Genomic DNA, 22,791 nt, shown 5'->3' on the forward strand with positions numbered 1-22,791 from the left:
AAAGGAGTAGTTGTGGCACCTTAGAGACTAACCAATTTATTTGAGCATAAGCATCCGATGAAGTGAGCTGTAGCTCACGAAAGCTTATGCTCAAATAAATTGGTTAGTCTCTAAGGTGCCACAAGTACTCCTTTTCTTTTCACTTTGGTATAGTGGAACATACCAAAAAACAATGTGTGAGCTCCCCCTGCTGGTTTTACCTCAACAGTGCACTAGTTAACACTGTTCCTGGAGTTGTGAATCCTCTTGGGTTGATATGGTTAGGGTTGCTGGTGCATGGAAAGACTAGAGTTGTCTTTTCAGTACATTGGTGCAACTCGTGACTTCAGTGAACTTGGAGCTGGTTTGCATCCGTGTAAGTGAAAGCAAATTCAGACCCAGAGAATTAAACCAAAGGGGATTTCTCTGGCTTCAGTTTCACAGCAATCAAATTGAATATAATGTTTTCCTAGAAAGAGGGATAAAACCAGCAAAAGGGTTTTTGCACACAGTGGAGAGTCGATACAAATCAGGAGCTATATAGAAAATTATTTGTTGGCAATCCTTTAACTAATGCATTGCTGCATAAGTGGGCATATCAGCCTGAGTTACATGGAGCTCTGGACAGTTTTCAGTGTGGTATGTAATTCTGTATAGGTGGTTAAATTATACCTGAGAAACACAAGATTTCCTTGATTGGCCTGAAGGAGTGATTGCACTCTTAACAGCCAGTCACATTGGCAGAAGATTAGCGCATGCTTCATTTCACCTTACGGTATCTGAGCAAGGAGGATGCTCGGGTGATACGTTTCACTTGTCATCAGATGAAGCTACCTTGCCAGTAAGGCTGTGTATTCACATACCTGGCTGGTGCATAGATACTGTGGTGTAACTACTGTAGCAATGAATGCAAAACTGTGACCTCCATTTCCATTGACTGCAGGCTTTTCAAATGGTTTGTTGCTGCATATGATGATGGAACATCCCATCAAAGCCCTGGCTGGGATGATTTAGTTGGGGTTGGTCCTGCTTTGAGCAGGGGGTTGGCCTAGATGACCTGAGGTCCCTTCCTAATCTTCTCTGATTCTGTGCTTTATTGTCTGTATTAAACATTGTCCACATTGTACTGTCCACATTAAACAAATAGGATCTACTGAATTGGTTAGCTTGATTGAGGCCTAAAGGAGAACTTTACAAAGCTTTGGGCTCTTTTTTTAAAACGTCTCAGACCTTCCATTGGAGCATTCAGCCAAAAGGATAAAATTACTCTCACTGACCTGTGCTACAGGTCTCTTATCCTCCACGAAGCATCTCTCTTGCGTACCCTGTGCACAAAACTTCCATCGACATCAGCTGAAGTCCTGTATGCTGAATAAGTGCAGAGTATGCAGCAAAAATCCGTTGCGGCAGGTAAGAGATTGGCAGTAAAGGTCAGAGGGGAGAATTTTGCCCTGAAGTGCCAGCCGGTCGTAAGCACTGACGCCATCTCCCAGAACTCACTGTCAGGAGACCCAAGGGCCAGAGCTGAGAAAGATTGACTCATTCCAGTGACTCACAGTGAAAAAGGACCATGGGGAAGGGTCAAAGATGGGCATGTTAATGTTCCCGTTACTAGGATTCAGCACGGTGATGTTCTGTGATTTCCTGCCTGTATAGACGTCTGGTATAAATTGTTGCTATTTTTCTGGGCAGATCAGGGTCAGTGCACCCATTTGTATTCTGCTACTAGGGTCATGCAGCACTTCCCTTTCTAGGGACCCCCTACAATTGAACTGATGCGTCTTCATAGCGAACATGGTCTGGAGAGCCACAGAGTAAATTACATAAAGAAGCAGTGATTTTACGGGGACTGTAAAGAGAGATGTAGTGACTGTATCTGTGGAGTGCCAGGCGTTCTTGCGGACGGATTCTTGCTGGTCATTTGTGGGTAGCGCTAAGTAATTCACCTTGACCTGTCCTCCAGATCTGGGGATTAATAAACGAAGGAGGCGTCTGAGGACCCTATTTTTACTGACAGCACTGGCATTTGGGAAGAAGTTAGTTTCACTACAGCCCACCACTAGGGGAAGGAGGCAGTGTAGCCTTGTAAGTAAATAAGGGCACCAGACTGGGACTTAGGAGACCTTGGGTCTAGTCCCAGCTCTGCTTCTGGTTGCCCTTGGGCAAGCCACTTCACCAATCTGTGCCTCAGTTTCCCCATTGGGGATTGTGATTCCTCTTTTGAAAAGCGCTTTGAGAACTGCTGATGAAACGTGCTAGATAAGGACTAGGTGTTGTTACTGCTAATAGTAATCGATAATGTTGAAGTTTATATGTGTTTAGTTTAAAAATACAGGGCCGGACCCTGAGCTGATAAACAGGCACGTCTTCCTTGGAAACAGAGTCACTCCACTGATCGACACCAGCTGAGGATGATAGGAAGTAGGTAGCCCCCTTTTAGAATACTTTGGAAACCCTCTAGTGGGTCTCCCTGTCTTCTGCTGCAGAAGCCACTAGATCCTTACCAGAGTGGCTGTGTCTATCTGTAGCTGGGCCATGTGTGTTGTGTATAGTGAGTAAACAGTTATTTGTAACTCAGCTGTTTCTGTGTTGTGTCCTCGTATTAATGGTGTGCTGTGGGCAGAGATACATCTAACCCACTAGTCTGAATAATTAATCCAATCCAGTTGTGTGCTCTTCATGGATTCAGGGCTCTGGAGGCCAATTATTTAACTCCTGTCTTTGATGTTCTCTTTAGTCTTTTGCTCCCGTCCTTTGATAGAGTTCTTGAGTCTGATCCTTTTATGGTCTGATCCTGTTCCCAATGGCAAAGCCCCTGTTAACCTTTTGGGGGCGGGCGCATGCCCTTCAACCCTCACTGCTTCCACCTGCACTTGGAAACTCCTCTCCTCATCCTGTTGCAGGTGGTACGAGACCAGATCTCTCACTGCACAGTCAAGCTGCGCCAGACCACAGGCCTGATGGAGTACTGTTTGGAGGTCATCAAAGAGAACGACCCCAGTGGGTTTTTACAGGTGGGTGTGTGGCTGTTCACTTCCAGGCGCCTTTGGACGGAAGAGCTGGGCTGGCTGGGAGGGCGAGCGAGTGCAGATCCAGAGGCCACATTCATCCCCGGTGTAACTAGGATGACATCAGTGGAGGTACACCACGGAGGAGTACAGCCCCAGGTTGATGGGTCCATGTTCGTTGTCATTAGAAGAATGTGCCAATCCCATCAGGAATATTTAGGCACTAGATAATACTTAGTAATACTTAATATATACTTAGTAATACTTAATAGCGCGCGCTCTTACACACACACACACACACACACACACACACACACACACACACACACACACACACACACACACACACACACACACACACACACGTCTAAAAATACTTTGTAAAGGATTATTAAAGCTCTACGCCATCCCCATCCCCTTCCTGCCACCAGCATAGGAGCCATATCAGGGGCCTGGCCAAGGAGAGGAGACATGGCCAGCAGCAGGGTGCTTCTGCTTTCTAGTGTAACAGGCCCCATGGTTACCAGCTAGTGTAAGGTTGCTCTCCCTTGCGCCGCGGGCTGATGCAACCCTAGGGATTTGTGGGGTGTGGAAGAGGGCTCCAAGGTGGCATATTGGATTGGCCCCAGTCATCTAGGGAGATTTTCTTCCTGCCAGTTTCGGTCTAGCATAGGCATGATGTTAAGAAGATTCCTTAGTATTTTGGGGCCCAGTCCTGTTCCACTGGAACTCAGCAGCTAAACTCCCATCAGGTGTAACATGAGGAGGATCAGACCCTGTATTAGCTGTGTATTTCTAGAGATTTTACCTGTCAATGAAGACCGAACAAGGGAGACATATCTCTGTGCCCTAAGAGTGTGTACTGCTGGTTGGTCACAAGAAACGCAGCGGCACTAGCTATGAGGCAGGTCCTGATACCCTTAACCCACGTGAGTAGCACCTTTCTCTGCATGATTTCAATGGCACTGTGCAAAATTACTACTCATTGTGAGCAAGGACATCAGAAACTGGCCCTCTGTAAGGAGAAAAAAAAATCTTACATGGACGTCAGAGACTGAAACAGGCTGGAGAAGGTAGGGCATGTAAGGTAGGAAGCAAAACAGGAATGAATTCATCCTGTGAGAACACTGGAACACAGACACTGGGAGAAGAGTTTAGAGGAAGATTCTTATTGTATCTCCAGAATAAATATTACAACACGCAGCCCTCCAGGACCCTAATGGGAGACAGACTCAGTACGTGGCTCACAAGAACAATAATAGTTCATAAGAAGGGCTTTTCACTGCAGCCAGTGAAAGCCCTTGCATTGACGTCTCTGGGCATTGGGTCACCCCTATAAGATGGCATTGATTCATTTGGCCTAACTAAGATGCTCAGTAGCTCCAGATACATGATTTGGTTCTGCTTGAAGTACTGTACAAAATCTAAACCTAAAATGAATGGCCTTGGTAGAGCCCTTGGGTGACACCCTGGCCGCATTGAAGTCAATGGCAAAACTCACGTCACCATGAAACTTTAGTGACGCCAAAACTCAACGTGGGCAAGCCTTTGATTTCAAGCCCTGTTGACTTTTACTGTCATAAAGAACCAGCTCTTTCTAGGGCACAAGGCATTTGCTGGAGTGGGGCGTAATAGCTGAGGTCTTTCTTGCAATCAGATTTCCGATGCTCTGATCAGGAGAGTGCACTTGACCGAGGACCAGTGGGGAAAAGGGACGCTAACCCCAAGGATGACCACAGACTTTGATTTAAACCTGGACAGTGCGCCTTTGCTGCAATCCATCCATCAGCTCGACTTTGTGCAGATGAAAGGTAAGCCTATCTTCAGTACATTTAACAAATAACACTCACCTGTCATTGGCTTGTGCGCACCACAATCTCTGGGTTTAATGAAAAATCACTGGATGTAAAGGGGCAACACATTGGAGCTAATTTTATCTACTAGGGACTTTGGTTTTTTAAGATATTTGTTTCCTTACAAATAAAAATTAAGAAGGTGGGTTTAAAACCTCAGAGAAGGTCCTATGGTTAAGCAACTGTTCCGGAGTTCCAGATTCAATACTCAGCTCTGCCACAGGCTCCCTCCGGGGCCTTGGTTAAGTCACTCCGTCGCTCTGTGCCTCAGTTTCCCAGCTGTACAATAGGGGTAGTAAAGTAGTCCTTCCTTTCTGCCACCGTTTGTGTCTAGAGGAGAAGTTTTGGGGGGAAGGACTGTCTCTTGCTCAGTGCATGTGTGCGCATGCACCATGTACAAACAATTGACAATGGCGGGGCCGCCCGTGTTTTGCAGGAGGTGCCCAGCACTGGGATCTGATATAGTACCTTCCCTCCAAAAAGGCCAGTGCACTTCACAAGTTGTAATTGCTTTCGCCTCACAACACCCATAGGTATCAGCATTATTAAGCCACAGCACAAAGAGGCTGAATGACTCAGATGAGATCGCTCAGGAAATCAGAACCAGCCTTTGTTTTCTTTTTTTTCTTTGCCTCCTGGCTCAATTTTGTCTTAACTGGAGGAACAACCTGCTGTCCCTGCATCTCTGGCTGCCCAGGGTGTTCTCTTCTAAACGAGAGTCAGGGAGAGCACAGCTGCACCTGGCCGTGCTTTGGAAACATTCCCGAACCCATGATGCTGAGGCCACCTGTTCCCCAATTGTGCAGATCTCAAAGGAGATGAGGTTTTTCACACTCGGAGCCAAATCCTGCTTGACTGATTGATGCGCGCTGTCCCTTTGGCTTCAGTGGGAATTCTCACGCGTGTGAAGTGGGGAGGGTTTTGAAGCAGTATAAAGAAATGCCTACATCCCTCACACATGCCCACAGCTCTCACACACGCTGCTGAATGGTGGTTTGCATTGCCTAGATAACGTGCTGTCTGTCTCCAATCTGAATGACTTGACTTGAAAGCACAGCTCTCAAACAAGAATGCAAATTTGCCTGAGCCCGAGAGCGTTATCATCTCAGACGTGCCAGAAACATTCTGCACGCTACGTTGTAGCAAAGAACCACAACATCCAGATCATTTGGCTTTTTCCTTGGGGTTTGTTTTTGTTTGTTTGTTTTTTGTGTTTTGTTTTTCTTTGTTGTTTGTTTTTTAAGCACTTCATCTTAATTTTAATTTCCTCCTGATTATATTCTCTGCTCGTGGGCAACTGGTTCCGCGGTGGTCTACCTCTGCGAAGTCTCATTAATTCACAGAGCGCAGAGATCCGTCGCAACCTGGGAGCAATTTCCGACTTGTGAAGTCCCTGGCAGTTGAAAGAAGATGCTAATTGTCTGTGACACAGCAAACTGTGATTGGGTGGAGCCAAGCTTACACCTCTTGACTGCTTGTGGTGTCCATTGGGGTAGCTCTAGTGACTTCAAGGTCACCGGCTCAGGATCTGGCCCTGGGCATTCATTGCTGTCTCAGCTGGATGTTCTGATGTGCAATTAGTTGATAGATGACAAACACCTTGACACTTAGCGCACCCATGACTCACCGTTAGTTAATTGGACCATTGTTTTAAAGCACCAGCTGTATTTTTAATAGAGTGGTGAAGACTGAAAGTCTGATCAAACTCAGTCAGGGCTGAACTTTCTCTGCAGCTTGCACACAAATCGTGCAGGCCGTGGGAAGTCTCCTTCCTCCCTTGTATTAATAATTTAGCCTAAGGGTTTGTTTTTAAGTAGCAAAAGCAAGTCTGCCGCTGGCTTAGCTGTCTTTCCCTTTCCCTTTGCATTAAGAATACACGGAATTCACGAGAATCACATAACTGGGCAACCACACAATGAAGACCATTTCCCGACGTGGGCCAGGAACGCCGTGGGCCTGAGCAATAGGTGCTGCACAAACTGCACCAACCTGTGGGGAGGCCCTGGGCCTCAGAGGTTCCCCTCAGAGCTCCAATCCCGCTGCTGCCCCAGGATTGTGCTGGGCAGGAGTAAATTGCTTCCGTCTTTAGAAGCATGCGGCATGCTCCCGCTCGGCTGACTGGCGTGGGGGGGGAAAGGGGTACAGCTCTGCCCCTGCCCGAGCGCTACGAGCCGTGGGTGCACACCTGCTGCCCTGTTCCCACTGCCGTGTTCCCACGACTTAGAATAGAACAGAATATCAGAGTTGGAAGGGACCTCAGGAGATCATCTAGTCCAACCCCCTGCTCAAAGCAGGGCCAGTCCCCAATTTTTTTTTGCCTCAGATCCCTAAATGGCCCACTCAAGGATTGAACTCACAACCCTGGATTTAGCAGGCCAATACTCAAACCACTGAGCTATCCCTCCCCTCAGTACTCGGTTTGGAGGGGCAGGGCCTTATTCTTCTCCCTTTGCAGACGTGTTTGATGTAGCCCCGAATGGCCGTATTCTGGAGCTCTGATATTGGGTGTAAGATGATTGAGCCCCTCCCCTTCCTTTCGGAGCTAAGTAATAATGGAAGGAAATGGCGGCACATGCTGGGACCCTACCTAGCACGCTCGGAGAGGGAGGGACAGGCCAAGAAAGGGCATGGAAGGAATGAGGCGAGTGAGTGGGAGTGCGCTTCGTCCCTGGGAGGGTACAGCAGAGTCTCCTGTACAGTAATTCCTCACTTAACATTGCAGTTATGTTCCTGAAAAATGCGACTTTAAGCGAAACAATGTTAAACGAATCCAATTTTCCCATAAGATTTCATGTAAATGGTGGGGTCAAGTTCCAAGGAAATTGTTTTTGCTAGACAAAAGGCATTATATACATAAACAGTATAAGTTTTAAACAATTTTAAACAAGCAATTTAATACAGGTACAAGTTTTAAACAATTTAATACTATACTCATCAATGATGTTTGTGGAGCTCTTCCCCCCTCCCCTCCAACCTCCTGAATGCTGGCAGAGTTCGGTCCCGGTTGATGGTGAAAAATTAACAGGTGCTCTGCACCCACCGGCAGCGAAGCTCCCCCCGCCCCCGCCTCGCTGCCTCCTTCCCCGAGTGCGACGCTTCCCCGCTCCTCCCCCTCCCTCCCAGAAAGTCCTAAGCGCTGCCAAACAGCAGTTTGGCAGCGGGGGAAGCGCTGGGAGGGAGGGGGAGGAGGCGGAGAAGAGGACGTTGTGCAATGCTCCCTTCTGAAGTCGCTGCTCTTCCACAGAATCCTGCAAGCAATGGACAGAGCAGGCAGCCAAACGACGTTATAAGGGAGCGTTGAACAACTTTAAACGAGCCTGTTCCCTAATGGAGCAGGGACGTAACATCAAAACAACGTTGCGCGGGAGGGCGTTAAGTGAGGCATTACTGTATAGACAAGCTCTTCGGTGGGTGGAATACATGACCTAGCGCTCAGCCTGCCGCGTAGAAAGACCCCCCAGGGGCACATAGGATATGGACGTAAACTGGCTGATTTCCAATCTGCTGCTGCTGATGCAGCCGTAACGGCTGGCGTACATGCTCCGCCACGTAGCCTGCTGACAGCACAGTTGCACCCTCTGCGGCGGTGGGACCAGGGCCGCATTGCCCCCCCGGGGGGAGGAAGTGCCATTTCAGTTCTTCAGAACACAAACCTGCTGAGCCAGGAGGTGACGAACCAGCGCCAGCTGCTCGCGGCCCAGAGAGCAGCTCCTGCCCTAAAGGCACCGATGTGGGGGAAGGCCCTGAGCTGAGATACTGGGTATAAAGGGGGGGCAGATCAGACTTGAGGAATGGAAGGGAACACGCAGGACAGCTGTCACACTGGAGCCATAGGGAGCACACTGCTGGGAAAGGACAACGTCTCACAGCTGCTGGAGAAAAGCCTGTTTGCGCAGTGCACTGGAGAAACCCCCTGAGACAAATCGTGATTACCCCGGGGAGGCTGCCCCAGACATGAGCCACATGGCTTAGGTCTCCCAGATATGGTCTGTGGCTTGTGATCTGCCCTCCTGGTGCTGCTCGTGTGGTGCCAGGGGGTCATTAACAGGGCAGCTGAGGGTTCCTCCAGTGTATCTGAGTGCCAGCCTGTGGCTTTTCTCTTCCGGCGTTCATACCTTTCCCTTTGCACACTGCCCCTATCTCCCTTCCCCACCTGCCGCCTCCCATTCTCCTCCCCTTTACGCCTGTGTTGTGCTTTTCCTGTTCCCTTCTTTTAAGACTGAAAAGGCGAGAAAATCTGGGGAAGGGGGGAAGCCGTGAAGCAGAAAGACCCCGCCAGAAAGGCGGCCAAGTTGCTGCTTTGCTGGGATGTGCCTTTAAGCCAGCTGCAGCACTGCTGTCGGCCTGTGGCTCTGGGGACCTTGTGAGACGGGGAAACACAGGGCTGTGCGTTTTAGGTGTGTCGGAAGCTGGAGATCTGGTCTGCCGCCAGGCTGTCGGAGAACGAGATTCGTTCTGCTGTTGAGGGAATTCAGCCACCCAGGCCCTGTGGGCCCAGTTTAGACAAAACTTGCCAAGAATCTCTCAAACCCCTGGCACCAGGATTGCCCCATACGCAAAGCCTCCCTTCACCCTCAGCAGAGCAGGCAGTCCCCACTCCCAGTGCTGGCATAGCCACAGTTTACATGTTACAGGTGTCTGACCTACCCACTGAATTATACCGAACAAGGCATTTGTCCCTCCTTAAAACCTGCCGGTGCCGTGATGCCCACACATCACTCCCGTCTGGCACTAATTCCCCAGGTGACCCTCTGCGACTTCTGCCCAAGAAGTTTTGATGCAGCTCAGCTATATGTGTCGAATCATTAAAAGTAATTCCGTCTCTTCTTCCCCTAGCAGACTGGATTGTAATACATATCATTTCTCTCCTGTTGTGCAAGCTGGCAAGTGCTATATAGATAGGGAACGGGGCTGGAATATGCGAAGTCTGGACTAAGGAAGTGGGTGGGGTTTTTCCCCCGTGGTAGTAAATGTTTCAGTAGAGAGGTTAAGTATCACTGTGGGGTCAGCTAGGGGCTGGGAGAAGCGGGTCCCCTTTCCCTGTGGGGTCTCCCCCAAGTCTTTTGTAGAGCAGGAGCAGACCTCCTTCTTTGTACTTTTTGTTTATTGCAGATGAGCTAATGCTCCTGCTGGAGCAGAAAATACCATCAAATGACTTTGTCTTGGGCAGGAGCACACACGGAGGTTTGGCTATGAACTATTCAGCCTTTTTCCTCTCCATCACTGGTTCTAACGCAACAAAGACTGGAGACTGAAAGTAGTTACCGGCTGGTCCCTGTTTGGCGGCCTCCGTGAAATCAATTTATTGCTATGGTTTCAGTACACTTCCTAATGGACATGAGCACCGACAAAACCCACCCCTACAACTGACTCTGGCAATTTGCTTGAGTGAGTCAGCAAAGAAGCCCAGCCATGAATGCCACCTGGGGTACGTCTACACTGGAACAATAGACCCGCAGCACAGCCGCGGCTGGCCAGGGTCAGCTGATTCGGGCTGCGGGGTTGTAAAACGGCAGTGTTGATGTTGGGATTCGGGCTGGAGCCTGGGCTCTGGGACCTTCCCCTTTGCAGGGCCCTAGAGCTCGAGCTACAGCCCAAGCCCGAACATCTACACAGTAATTTTACAGCCAAAGCCCTGTGCGCCCGAGTCAGCTGACCTGGGCCACCTGTGGGTGTTTAGCTGCTGTGTGGACGTACCCATGGAGTCCATACTATGTTCACTGGTGACTGTGGGTTGGCTGAGGTACAGTCGCAAGATTTTGTGGTGAAATTCACTGTACCGCTTTTGAAGATCGTTGGCCAACTTTGGTCAACAGCGATGTCCACCCAGAACATTTACTCACACTGAATTAGCACAATTGAAAACATATTTATCTCTTGTTGTATGTGGCTCACCGCACCCATCACAGCGACACCCCCCCTCCTCCCCAGAATTACTGCTCCTTCATGACCCACCATGAGGAAGATCAGGTGCACCTCAAGCCACAAGTCATTGCAAAGGCCGTGAGCCCGACTCACCCCTCTGCTATTCTATTGATACACTGCTGTAACTCTTTTGATTGCAATGAAGTTGCATGGCGGAAACCTGGGGTAACAGAGAGGTGAATTAGACCCACTCTTTCCCCTGATGCTGCAACCAGTGGCCGTGATCTCATCCGGGAATGATAATGCCTGTCCCTCTGAAGCCAGACTCTCAGAGTACATCGGGAAGGTGCTCCTTTGACCTTCCTGGTCTTTGGTTATGCCGTTGTGATGGGAGGCTTATGTATGGGAGCCTCGCTCTCACACCTGGGGGTGTGGTGCTATGTTTTCACACTCATCCAAAATTTATTCGAAAGCAAATGTAAGAGAAAATGAAGTAGCCCCAGTAAAATTTCACGTTGACAAGCTGATGAAAACCCAAATTCTGCAAATCTTCTCACGGGAAGTAAGTGAGAAAACCCAGTCCCTTCTTGTTCCTCTGTGCCTCAGTCCCATGAGATTTTACCTTAAATCCAGTGCGAAATGCAGACTAGGTAACAAGCTTATAAACGTGGCCTCCATATACTGGCCAAAGTGTGCATGAGTTTACATGCTATTTGAATGCGCTTGCTACGCCGGATGTCCACTGCGGTCGTAGAAGCCAGGGTTACACTAATTTTTGTTTAGCTTCCTCTCCAGTGCCGGCACCCCCAATCCTACAGCTAGAAGAATGTTGCACCCACAACAACAGCGCCACGTTGTCCTGGAAACAGCCCCCTTTGTCGACCGTGCAGGTGGAAGGATATATTCTAGAGCTGGATGATGGGAACGGTGGTCAGTTCAGGGTAGGTATTGAGAGCACCTGTTCCACTGATAAAACATGCCTTACGTGGAAGACCAGGCCAGTGATGAGCGAGCCACACAGGAGCATTGCGGACAGACAGGAAGCAGGCTTCTATTCTGCAGAGATACACTGGGCTGGAGAGCCTGCCACTGCCTTGTAGAATCAGAGAAATCTTAAGCCTCATGTACTGTTTTCACTCAGGTTACACAGGTGTGAATGATCCCACGAGGCGCACGGCAGTGGGGCATCAGGCCGGTTTTGTATTGTTTTTAGAAGAGTTCGTATGTTGTTTATTTCTATACAGTAAAAGCTTCTCCCGGATGTGAACTGAATGTTTCACTTTTTGTCAACAGCTTCAGTCTGGTTTTTATTCCAATGAATATTCTTATTGTGAGGGACTTGATGCGGGTGATAGTCTGTGGCCTGTGTGACCCAGGAGATCAGACCAGATAGCCAGAGTGGTCCTTTCTGGCCTTAAAAGTCTGTGGATTAAAAACCCAGCTGCCTAACCTTGCAGGGGGAAGTGAAGTGGTCTCACAACAGTCGACTGTAGACACCAGTTCAGAGATTGTTGAAACTATCAGCCAAAGAGTGCTTGCCATGATGGAAGACACCGCACAGTTGTTCTGTAGCAGTGGCTCGGGATAGATTATTACACAGGGCCTACCAATTCTACATGAGAGTCACTCCTGCAAAGATACAGTAGTGATAGCAGGACCCTGCAGGGAAATGGCTTCCCCGGTAACTTTCATTGTTAGACAGTTAAGCTGTTAGTCTTTAGCCATGACCACATACATCAGGTTCCCTCTTGGAGAAACTCTCTCTCAAATAAATTGGTTAGTCTCTAAGGTGCCACAAGTCCTCCTTTTCTCTCTCTCTCTCTCTCTCTCTCTCTCTCTCTCTCTCTCTCCACTTTTCATTTCAGACATTGTATCTGATTCTCTCCTTCACTTGGAAGGAGCCCTCGTGTGGCTGAAAAATTTAAGTTACACATAGGGGCAAGGTGACCAATAGCCAATCGTGGGATCAGGGGAGCACAGAGGTGGCTGAACCTAAGGATAGGTCTTCAATTTTTTTTAATCAGTTTGCATTCCTGCCTTTTTTTATCTATGCGAAAATATTTCCAAACTGCGGGTGGATTTTTTTCTTGTTTTCAAATCCACTTCCAGACGCATTTGCACTGCAGATACTCACAAAATCCTGCCCCTGGTTACACTGTTCAGTCTGACTCACTTTATTTCCCATTGTCGTCGAGCGCAGAATTTGGCCCCAGGTGTGTGTGTAGTTTGTTTACTGGGGGTAGATAGGAGAGTGGAAGTTCACTTAAGGCTGAAGCCTGCAGCTCCTACTCACATGAGCAGGAAGATTACTCACATAATGGCTGCAGAATCAGGTGATGCTTATGCCTTACCCTTATAATGAGTGATTGAGAACTTCTCCAAACTCTTCATCCTTCCTTCCCACTAACGTCAAAGAATGGTATTTGGGAGGTCAGGTGAACTGAGGCTGCAGGGCAGAGTATTTTGTTGTTGTTGGATAATATCTGCCTTGATGATCAGCATGCTTTGGAAATGAGAAGAACTCATTTTAAAGCAATTTTTGAACAGCTTAAAGTAGGCTGCCAAACATCTCTTGCAAAGGCTGCTAATTCCCATGGAGGATTGCGGTTTGCTAGACTACAGGCAGTCAGAGGCGTTTAAGTCTTGGGGACTTTTAAATTGCTGTAATTATACAATTAAAATGTGATTTTTCTCTGATCCGACATGCTCATAATTATTCTCTAGCATATTCATCACCATTCAAAGCAGGCAGGAGAGAGCAGCCCACCGTGTTTCCTGAACTCCAGCTGCACATGACACAGCCGGGCGAGATCCAGAGCAGAAGCTGGGCAGTTGACAGAGGGGATGTATTGAGTTTAATGAGAGAAAGGTGCAGGGAATAAAGCTTTCTAGCTGGGGCCAGGAAGTAAAAGGAAATCACCTTTTGTTTCAGAATCCCACAGATGTATTACTTTTGGGGGAATTCTGCGCCACTGCGTGTGTGCAGAATTCATGTCCCCTGCAGATTTCTTTGCTTTCCTGCAGAAAAATTGCTTCCCTGTCAGAAAGACAAGGGAAGCTGCAAGAGCAGTCCCGTACCACTCGCTAGCAGAGCAGGTACATTGTTTCAGGCAGCTGGCAGAGGGGTAAATCACCCAGGGGCTGGGGACACCCCAGCCAGTGGCTCCTATCCTGGGCTGGGATCAGGTGCTAGTTCCAGCTGGGCTGGAGGCAGGACAGGATGGGACTTCCTCTTCTCCTGCAAGGAGTGGCTGGGGCTGTGTCAGACCCACCCCAAGAAACCTCCCTCAGCTGCAAGGAGCTCAGCATCTTCCCCTGCTTCCTGCCCCCATTGCTCCTCAGCTGTGGGGGGGAGGGGTCACTGTACAGGAAGATGCTCCCCCATCCACCCAACCCCCGTGCATCTGGATCTTCCATAGCCAGACACCCCTGCCAAGCCTCACCCACTACATCCAGAACCACCCTAGCCCTCTATACCTGAACCCCACCCCACTGAACCTCAGCCCCTGCATCTGGAGCCCCCTTGCATCCAGAACCCCTGCCTCTGGACCTCCACCCTTGCACCCAGACCACCCCTCACTGAGCTCCCTGCACTTAACCCCCCACCCCGATGCCCCACCCCCTGCACCACCCTGAGCCCCCACACCACTAACCCCCAACTAGCTGCACCCAGATCCCCACTCCACCAAGCCCCACTTCCCCAGCACCCAAACCCCCAACTGAGACCCCCAGACCCTTCCACTGAACCCTAGCCACCTTCACCTGGAAGCCCCTGCAGAGTCCCATTACCCCTGCACCTGGAACCCCGCCCCCCAAAATGAGCCTCTGTGCATCCAAATCCCCCTCACACCTAGACCCCCGCCCTGAACTGCCTGCACCCAGATTGTCCCACACAGAATCCTCTCACCCTACACCTGGATCCCCCCACACTGAGCCCCTCCACACTTGGATCCTGCCTGGTTGAGCCTGCTTGCCCCACACCTGGTGCAGAGGGGCAGAGCCCCAGGGTATTTCTGGGGCAGGCCCAGGCCCTGCTGTGTCAGGGTCGGGTGCAGCCTCACTGCTGAGTCCGTGTCCTGGGGGTGGGCAGGCAGGCTGCAAGGCAATCTCCTACCTCAGTGCAGCCAGTGGCCTGTGTTCCCCACTGCCATGCTGGAGCCTCTGCATTTATTTATTAACAAATAAAACTTGCAGAATTTTAAAATATTTTGGACAGAATTTTTAATTTGTTGGCTCAGAATTTTTTTAATTTTTTTGCCCAGAATGCCCTCAGGAGTAAACATATTCATAATGTGACTGAAGGACAATTAAACTCAGCTATTCAGTGTCCTCTCTAGAGGACTCTCAAAGCCTCAAGACCACCAAGTTTTTTACTTTAGCTGCCTCACTGTCAAAGCCTCCTGTTCCTTCCAATAAAGCAGGACTGGGCATGGCTGCCTGGAGTCCCTGCCACTCCAGAATCAGACAGGGTCTCTGCATGCCGAGCCGCGCCAAGTTCTCCACGTCCTTTCTCCCAATGCTGAGAGGGCTGCCTCCATAATGTGCCCATGATCCCAGGAGTCATGCACCACCAGCTGCATAGTGGCCTAGTGCTTTAAAACCAGCTCATGTACTCCGATAGGGCTGGAGCCTGCAGGTCCTTGCAAGGGGCTGCAGTGCTCCAGCGTGGGTGAAGTCACATCCCTCATGTGGCCGTGCCCTTGCTCACCATTGCACAAGGTGATGAAGGATGAAGACGGGATGATCAGTAGCCATGATCCCAGTCGTGCTAAAGGGGTGCTTAGCTACACGTCCCCCACTAAGGCCTTTCTCCATGATCTCCCTTGGAGCCTATTCCAGAGTTTAACAGCCCTTACAGTTAAACGTTTTTCCTAATATCTTATCTGAATCTCCCTTGCTGCAGATTAAGCCCATGACTTCTTGTCCTACCTTCAGTGGACATGGAGAACAACTGATCACCATCCTCTTTATAATGGTCAGCATATTGGAAGACTGTTATCAGGTGCCCCCCCTCCCCCGCCTTCTTTTCTCAGGACTAAACAGGCACTGTTTTTTTAACCTTTCTTCACAGGTCAGGTTTTCTAAACCTTATCATTTTTGTGGCTCTTCTCTGGACTCTCTCCTATTTGTCCACATCCTTCCTCAGTGGTGGTGCCCAGAATTGAACACAGTACTGCAGCTGGGGCCTCACCAGCGCCAAGCAGCTTGAGACAGTTACTTCCTGTGTCTTACATACAACACTCCTGTTAATACACCCCAGAATGATACTAGCCTTTTTTGCAACTGCATCACACTGTTGACTCGTATTCAACTTGTGATCCACTGTAACCCCCAGGTCCTTTCCAGCAGTCCTACCTCCAAGCCAGTTGTTCCCCGTTTTGAAGTTGTGCGTTTGATTTTTCCTTCCTAAGTGAAGTACTTTGCACTTGTCTCTATTGAATTCAATCTTGTTGAATTCAGACCAGTTCTCCAATCTGTGAAGGTCATTTTGAATTTTAAACCTATCCTCCAAAGTGCTTGCAACCCCTCCCAGCTTGGTGTCGTCATGAAAGTCTGCTCCAGCTGACAGAGATTAGAGCACTCCTGAGGCTGCTCTAACTTGTGACGGGGGTTCATTTGATAGTGGGAGGCAAAAGGTGGTTTAGGATAGTGGGAGGCAAAAGGTGGTTTAGAATCAGCTTTGCTTCCCCTATGGCACAGCTGTTTATTAAGTCGTAGGATCTTTCGGATAACAGTGGAGATTATCCAGAAGAAAAGCATCACCGGCCAATCAGATCACTAAGTGGATTCCAAACCCTGGGGTCACATCTTCAGAAGCCATTTACGATACAAAATTTAAATCTTATCACATAGTTTATTTGACAGATGATTTGGCAATCTGGACTGTCTCAAGCATTATTACTCCTGATCAGAGTTATTCTGAGTTTTCAATCGTAGTTGCAACAATAAAGAATGATGGGTTTGCCTGAGTCCTTAAAGCTTTGCTCCTGACATGGCCGACCAGATCTGTTGTGTTATCCACTTGTGCTCGGAGATGCAGCTGCTATTTCTCCTCACGCCAGCATCTCAGCCATTGCCACGTATGCAGAAGTGCAAATCAATGTATAGCCAAGCACTCTGTCCGTGAGGCATGTCAGAGTCTGCCAAAAACAGGTCTGACCTGTTTATGTGCTGCAGCGAATAATATTTTGCTTTTCTATCTGGGGATTTCGAAGCACTTGACACTCACTAATGAGTTAACTCTCATGAACATCTCCGTGATGTGGGAGAGCATCAGTAGCTGGGGTTATTTTGGGGGGGCCAGGGGAAGATGGGAATAGTGAGTTTAGAGATTTTGGCTCCAGTACAATGGATGAGATTGGCCTTATCCAAACTGAAACCAAAAGGTATGCACCTCCAGAGTTGTTCTGAATTGGACCCCAAGCCAGAAGGGAAGAGTTTGAATCCAGGGATTTGGCCCCCCGCCCCTGGAAGTTCTGGGTGTGGCTTTTCTCTAATTTACCAATCATTAGGTTAGACGGTACATTAAATCCAAACAGCCAGATTCTATGAAATCATTAAAAAAAGACCGAGAACAAATTGATGTAAAAGTGAGCTGAAGTGTTTATGGTCGGGGCTGACCCACATGCCAGGGCACTCAAAGTGATTAAGCTGTTCAGTGGCAGTTCGTTTTCTAATAATCACATCAAATGAGTGTCCTGTTGGACAGGGATAAGATGATAAAGTGGGAACCCAGTATGTTAAGTGAGGCAGTAATAAACCCCGCGTTTCTGTAAGAGCATTAGAACACAGCTGTGAAGCGGTTTCTGTAACCCAGTGCCAGGTGTATTTCACTTTTTATTACATTTGCTCAGTAAAGTGAGTTCACAGCTCAATTTGCTCTGCTAACTACTGAGTGCTGACAGGTAACAGGGTACCTGAGCAGAGCTGCAATTTACGTAACTGCCAGCAATGGTGCCTGATTTAATTAATCTGCTCAAGACTGAGGGAAAAGATACAGAGCAGAATTTTGTGTTCTTTGTCCATGGGACTTTTCCCAAAGGAGTCTCATGGGTCAGTTAGGCCCAAAAGTCCTGGTGAAATGTGCAGTACCTTGAAAACAAGACGTCCATATTTAAGCAGCGACTGTTTAAACAGACGCATGCTACTCCAGTCTGTTACTCCCAGCAGAGATACACAAAGGATTCCTGGAAGAAAGGAGAGAGTGGAGGATATTTCCCAAGGAAACCAAGAAAAACCCTTCCCCAGCAACACAAACGAAAGCAGGCAGGAGCTTAAATCACATCCCCTCTGATTAAAAGCAAATACTGTAACTGACGTGTTCGAGGATTTAGTAGTCTGTGGGCTTGATACATTGCTGGTCGCTCCAGCATTAGGCCATTGTGACTCTGTTCATCTGAACCGAGTTACACTGGCATCAAAATAACACATTGGTGAATTGGCCATGGATCTGTGGAATAATCCTATCTTTCAGTAGCCTCTGTTTGCCAGAAGCTGGGAATGGGCGACAGGGGATGGATTACTTGATGAGGACCTCTTCTGTTCATTCCCTCTGGGGTTCCTGCCATTGACCGCTGTCGGAAGACAGGACACTGGGTTAGATGGACCTTTGTTCTGACCCAATGTGGCCGTTCTTATGTATGTTCAGTAAAGCATTGGTCCTGCCACCTGAGTTTACAAGGAAGTAGCATCTAGGTGCAAGTTTCCGATTACAGAACTTCATTGAGTTTATAATCTTTCTTCACTCAGGCAAAACTCCCCTGGACTTCTCTGGGAGTTTTGCTTGAAGAAGGATTTCAGGATTTGGTCCAACATGAACAGCAATGGCCTTACCGTACAGCAACTGGTTTTACCTGGTAGGTTTGTCAGAGCTCCAGTGGCAACCCATAGGATCATTTTATCGAGACCCAATCTTATCATGTTGTGCTATCCCGCGCTGGTGAATCTCATCCATCTCTTGCCCTGTGGCAGACAGCGTAGCATGACCAAAAAGTGCATTACTTGCGTGTCTGTGTTTGAGCAAGCTGTGGAAACATTGTACAGCAAATCTTCGTAGGAAGTCTGCACTGTAGAGTCTGTGCTTCTGACCCTAACGCAGCTCTCTGTTTGCTAATTAGGAGGTGTACGTTGGGAAAGAGACGATGTGCACTGTGGATGGTCTGCACTTCAACAGCACGTACAGTGCTCGCGTCAAAGCCTTCAACAAAACAGGAGTCAGCCAGTACAGCAAGACCCTGGTCCTACAGACGTCCGAGGGTAAGAGGCTTGAGCAATGTCACTGTGAAATGATACACCAGAGACAGTGCTGCCCACACATAGGGTCCATAAAATCCACGTCGCTTAGCATTGCGATGCAAGGAGTAATTCCATGGCTCCAGATTTAAAAAGCCAAACACTGCAAAACAAGTGACTGTGACAGGAAGAGTAAAGGTTATGTCAGCAGGCCAGAGCAATGTCAGCAATTGTCTTCCAGGCCTTTCCTTCGCTGAATATATTTAGTGAATTACAGCACTCTCCTGGGAGGAGAGCTGGTGACGTAATGACAGGCACTGACTCAGAGAAGAGCATTTAGGATTTGAATGACGACAGGTTCGCACCTTGGATGGAGTTATATTATTTTAAAATGAAGCTCAAATATCTTTAATTCCCTTTAAATTAAAAAAAAATTGCTGAGAAACCAAGGACTGTGCTTGGCTGCGCTATGATTGTCATGTATGGTGTTTAGTGATGCACTCTGTGGTGTACTGTAAGGATGAGAGAGACTGTGGGACCGTCTGGGGTTCTTTCTATATAACAGCAAAGCCTCACCAGTTCCATGTACAAAGCTGATTACAGCCACCTCCTTCAGCTGCCTTGGTTAGAATATTAAATGCTGCTGTTAAGCATAACCAGAGGGAAACCTTTCTCTTCCTGCCTTTAAATACATCTGTCACACCAGGCAATTTATCCATCTTGGAAGATAGGCTTGATTCTGACATTCAGGTCAGGAGTCAGACGGCTAGTTTAGACAAATGACTTGGGAGTTAGAAACAGCAGGTGGTAATCTCATGATAAGGGCTGTCATCTCAGTGCCAGCACATCTGCAGTCCTTTAAAGTATAGTTATTAGCAGAAAGTGATCCTTTCTTTGTAGTTCTCCACACCTACCAGTATTCCCTTTCCATAATTTCCAGACCCACATCGCTCCATTTTTCAAGCCAAATCCAGGTGTCTCTAACCGCCAGCACTGCAAGCTTAGCCTGGCTCGAGAAAACCAAGCCATTTGCCTTCCGCTTCATGCAGTTATCGTTAGCGCTAGAGATACTGGAACCAGAATCATAGAATATCAGGGTTGGAAGGGACCTCAGGAGGTCATCTAGTCCAACCCCCTGCTCAAAGCAGGACCAATCCCCAGTTTTTGCCCCATATCCCTAAATGGCCCCCTCAAGGATTGAACTCACAACCCTGGGTTTAGCAGGCCAATGCTCAAACCACTGTAACTAGTCGTTCTGTTGATGGTGCATAAGGCAGTTTAAACACAGCCTGTCCGTACGCAGGAGCTGCGGTTTTTGAGTGTTGCCGAGGAAAAAGGTGTTGTGATCAGAAACATCAGCACAGACGCACAGGAGCAGATTCGGATGTAGCCATTTTCACGCCTCTGACTTGTCGTGCGTCAGGAGATGATGCCTATTGTTCAGAAGGAAGCCATAATGCTTCCCTCTGTTTTGAGTATGTCGGCAATACAGATGGATGAAGTGTAGTGACATGTCTCAGAAGACAGAGCAGAGAGAAGCTGGAGCAAGGGCTGCTCTTCCTCCTTATCTGAGCGGCTGGAGAAGCAAGCCTTTTCATTACAAACCATGGGCCATATCTTGGCCTCCGACACATCCATGCGTCCCCCGCTGGCGTCCGCATGAGTTCTCTGTGTGTTGGCGCAGACCGATGTGGGGCCCATGAAAAGTGCCGTATTCCCCCAAGAGCTCACAGGATCTACAGAACGACAAACCATCTCCAAAAGGGTTGGAACATTGAGGGCCCTCGACGAAGCTCTTCTGCACCACTCCTGCTGCCAAAGGGAAAGCTGGAGAGCTGCGCTAAGCAGAGATTTTCAAGCGTGGAGGGACCCCCAGCTGGCGTAGAGCTCTGTGGCAGCTCAACACCAACCAGTCCCAACCCTCACCAGCCCAGGGACAGGCAGGGGTGTGGCCAGAGTACCATAACCTCGTGCACCCCCAGCTCCCAGTGAAACTCAGTGGGATTTGTGATCCTAACTCAGTTAGCCACTTTTGGAAGTTTCTACCCGTAGTTGTTATTTTGCAAAGAGAAAATAGTGCAGAACGTACCGAGGATCGTCAAGGCCCCCTATTACCGTCAAGAGAGAGACTCTCAGTGACAGCACCGGGAGCTGGATTGGGCCTTTACAACACACAACAGGGCCTCCCATTCCTCTCCAATTTTTATCCCATAAGCAGCTTTTGATATTCAGCTTCCTGCCCAAAGCAATGGCAAAGGGAAAACCCTTGTTACATGAATCAGTCAAACCTGGGGAATGGAATTTGTCCACCAAAACAACTGGGGTGGCCAGGGTTAAACTGCTTTAACTAGCCCAGGTCAGGAATGTGCAGGAGCCCCTGCTCAGTCCCTGTGACTCAGGTTTCCTCTGGGTGGATATTTGCATTGTGGTATCCAAGGTCCACATGGCGCAGGCCCCAGATAAAGGAGCCCATCAGAAGGATTCTGTTGATGGTCCCAGCACAATGGCGTTGTGCTTGGAGCCTTCTTTCCAGCATTTGCCAGGAGACAGGCTTTCAGAAACCGATCTTTTGTTCACTGGAGTCTTTTTACTGAATGGCTCCTTTTTTGTTATTCCAATGAAACAGAAAAAGAGCTAAACGTGTCCCAAAGCATTTTCTCCTCTCAGAAGCACTCAGAGCTCTTTGGGCCCAAAACAGAGAAACAAATTGTGCCTGTATTCAGCTTAAGTGTATCTGAGTGAATCATTGAACAGACCCCTGCTGCACTGACAAGTGGTTTGGGGTATAATTTCTGGCCTATACCGCAGAGTTGGGCTGCTGAGTGCAGATTTGCATGAGCATGGGTTTGGCAGAGTGCTTTTCCCTTCTGCTCTGCTCCGCAAACTACTGGAGCATTTTAGTGGGAGGGGAAGTGAGAAGAAAAGAAGAGGAAGGCGCAAAGAGAAGAAGATGGTTCGGAACAAGGCCGTGCTGTTACCGTGGTTAATCTCTTGTTAGTAACTCGTTACTAACTGCTCAGCTGAAGGCACTTGGAGGTCTGGTTCATTTGTTTAATTACTGATTTCCAGCTCTGGCATAAAGGGACGGATCCAAAATCCACTGAAGTCAAGGGGAGTCTCTCTGCTGACGTCAGTGCACGCTGAAATAGACCTAGGGAACCATGTGCCACGCCCGCACCACGACCTGTCGTACAGCCGCAGGAGCAGTGAAATAAGTTTTCTCCCTTAACTAGGGAGACAGTGTGAGGAGCAAGTGGGGCAGGAGGCTCAGAGGGGACGATCTGGGGAAACCTCACCGGGGGGAGGAGGTAGCGGTGTGCTAGTATCTCTCTGGGCACTTTCACCCTGCATGAAGAATAGGACGGTCCAAGCTGCAGGAGATTGGTAGGGCGCGTTTTGTAAAGTAAAAATGTCGCGTTGCAAGGCAGGTTCCACGGGGATTCGAGTATCTATGAACAGGGCAAGGGTAATAAGCTCAAGTGTCACAGCGTCTGTAGACATAGGCCTCGATCCAGCTCAGTACTACAGCCCCTGCTTAGCTGTAAGCACACACGTGAGAGTGCTCCTCGAAGCCAATGGGACTGTTCCCAGGCAATAGATTCCCAAGGTGGTAGGGACCTCATAAATCTGACAGACTGACAATCCTCATAAGCGTGCTCTCGGTTGTCTGAAAGGGCAATGTTGCTGTCCGTTTTAAGAGATTACAATTTGCTCTTTTAAGGGTCATGCTAGATGCCTGCAGCAGGGCCGGATGGACTCCTAGCTATGAGGAGGTTAAATGCTCAGAGCCCTTTTAAGCAGACAGTCCCACAAGATGAGCAAAAACATTCTCCAAGTCGCCTTTTTGTTTCCCA

General features: G+C 48.6%; 1 protein-coding gene across 9 annotated transcripts in view; it reads left to right on the forward strand.

The window, feature by feature from the left end:
• Positions 1-22,791, forward strand: part of TRIM9 (tripartite motif containing 9) — a 123,981-nt gene that overhangs the window by 84,810 nt on the left and 16,380 nt on the right. For 7 of the 9 annotated variants that reach the window (XM_037901329.2, XM_043548933.1, XM_037901331.2 and 4 more), the window contains exons 4-7: positions 2,883-2,993; positions 4,645-4,798; positions 11,489-11,646; positions 18,823-18,961. In XM_037901329.2, coding sequence (XP_037757257.1) covers positions 2,883-2,993; positions 4,645-4,798; positions 11,489-11,646; positions 18,823-18,961 — 562 coding nt within the window. The remainder of the gene's footprint in view (positions 1-2,882; positions 2,994-4,644; positions 4,799-11,488; positions 11,647-18,822; positions 18,962-22,791) is intronic. The other 2 variants (XM_037901334.2, XM_037901330.2) reach the window with 1 other exon arrangement.

Source organism: Chelonia mydas, chromosome 6 (genome assembly GCF_015237465.2).
Source record: "Chelonia mydas isolate rCheMyd1 chromosome 6, rCheMyd1.pri.v2, whole genome shotgun sequence".
Classification (NCBI taxonomy): domain Eukaryota; kingdom Metazoa; phylum Chordata; order Testudines; family Cheloniidae; genus Chelonia; species Chelonia mydas.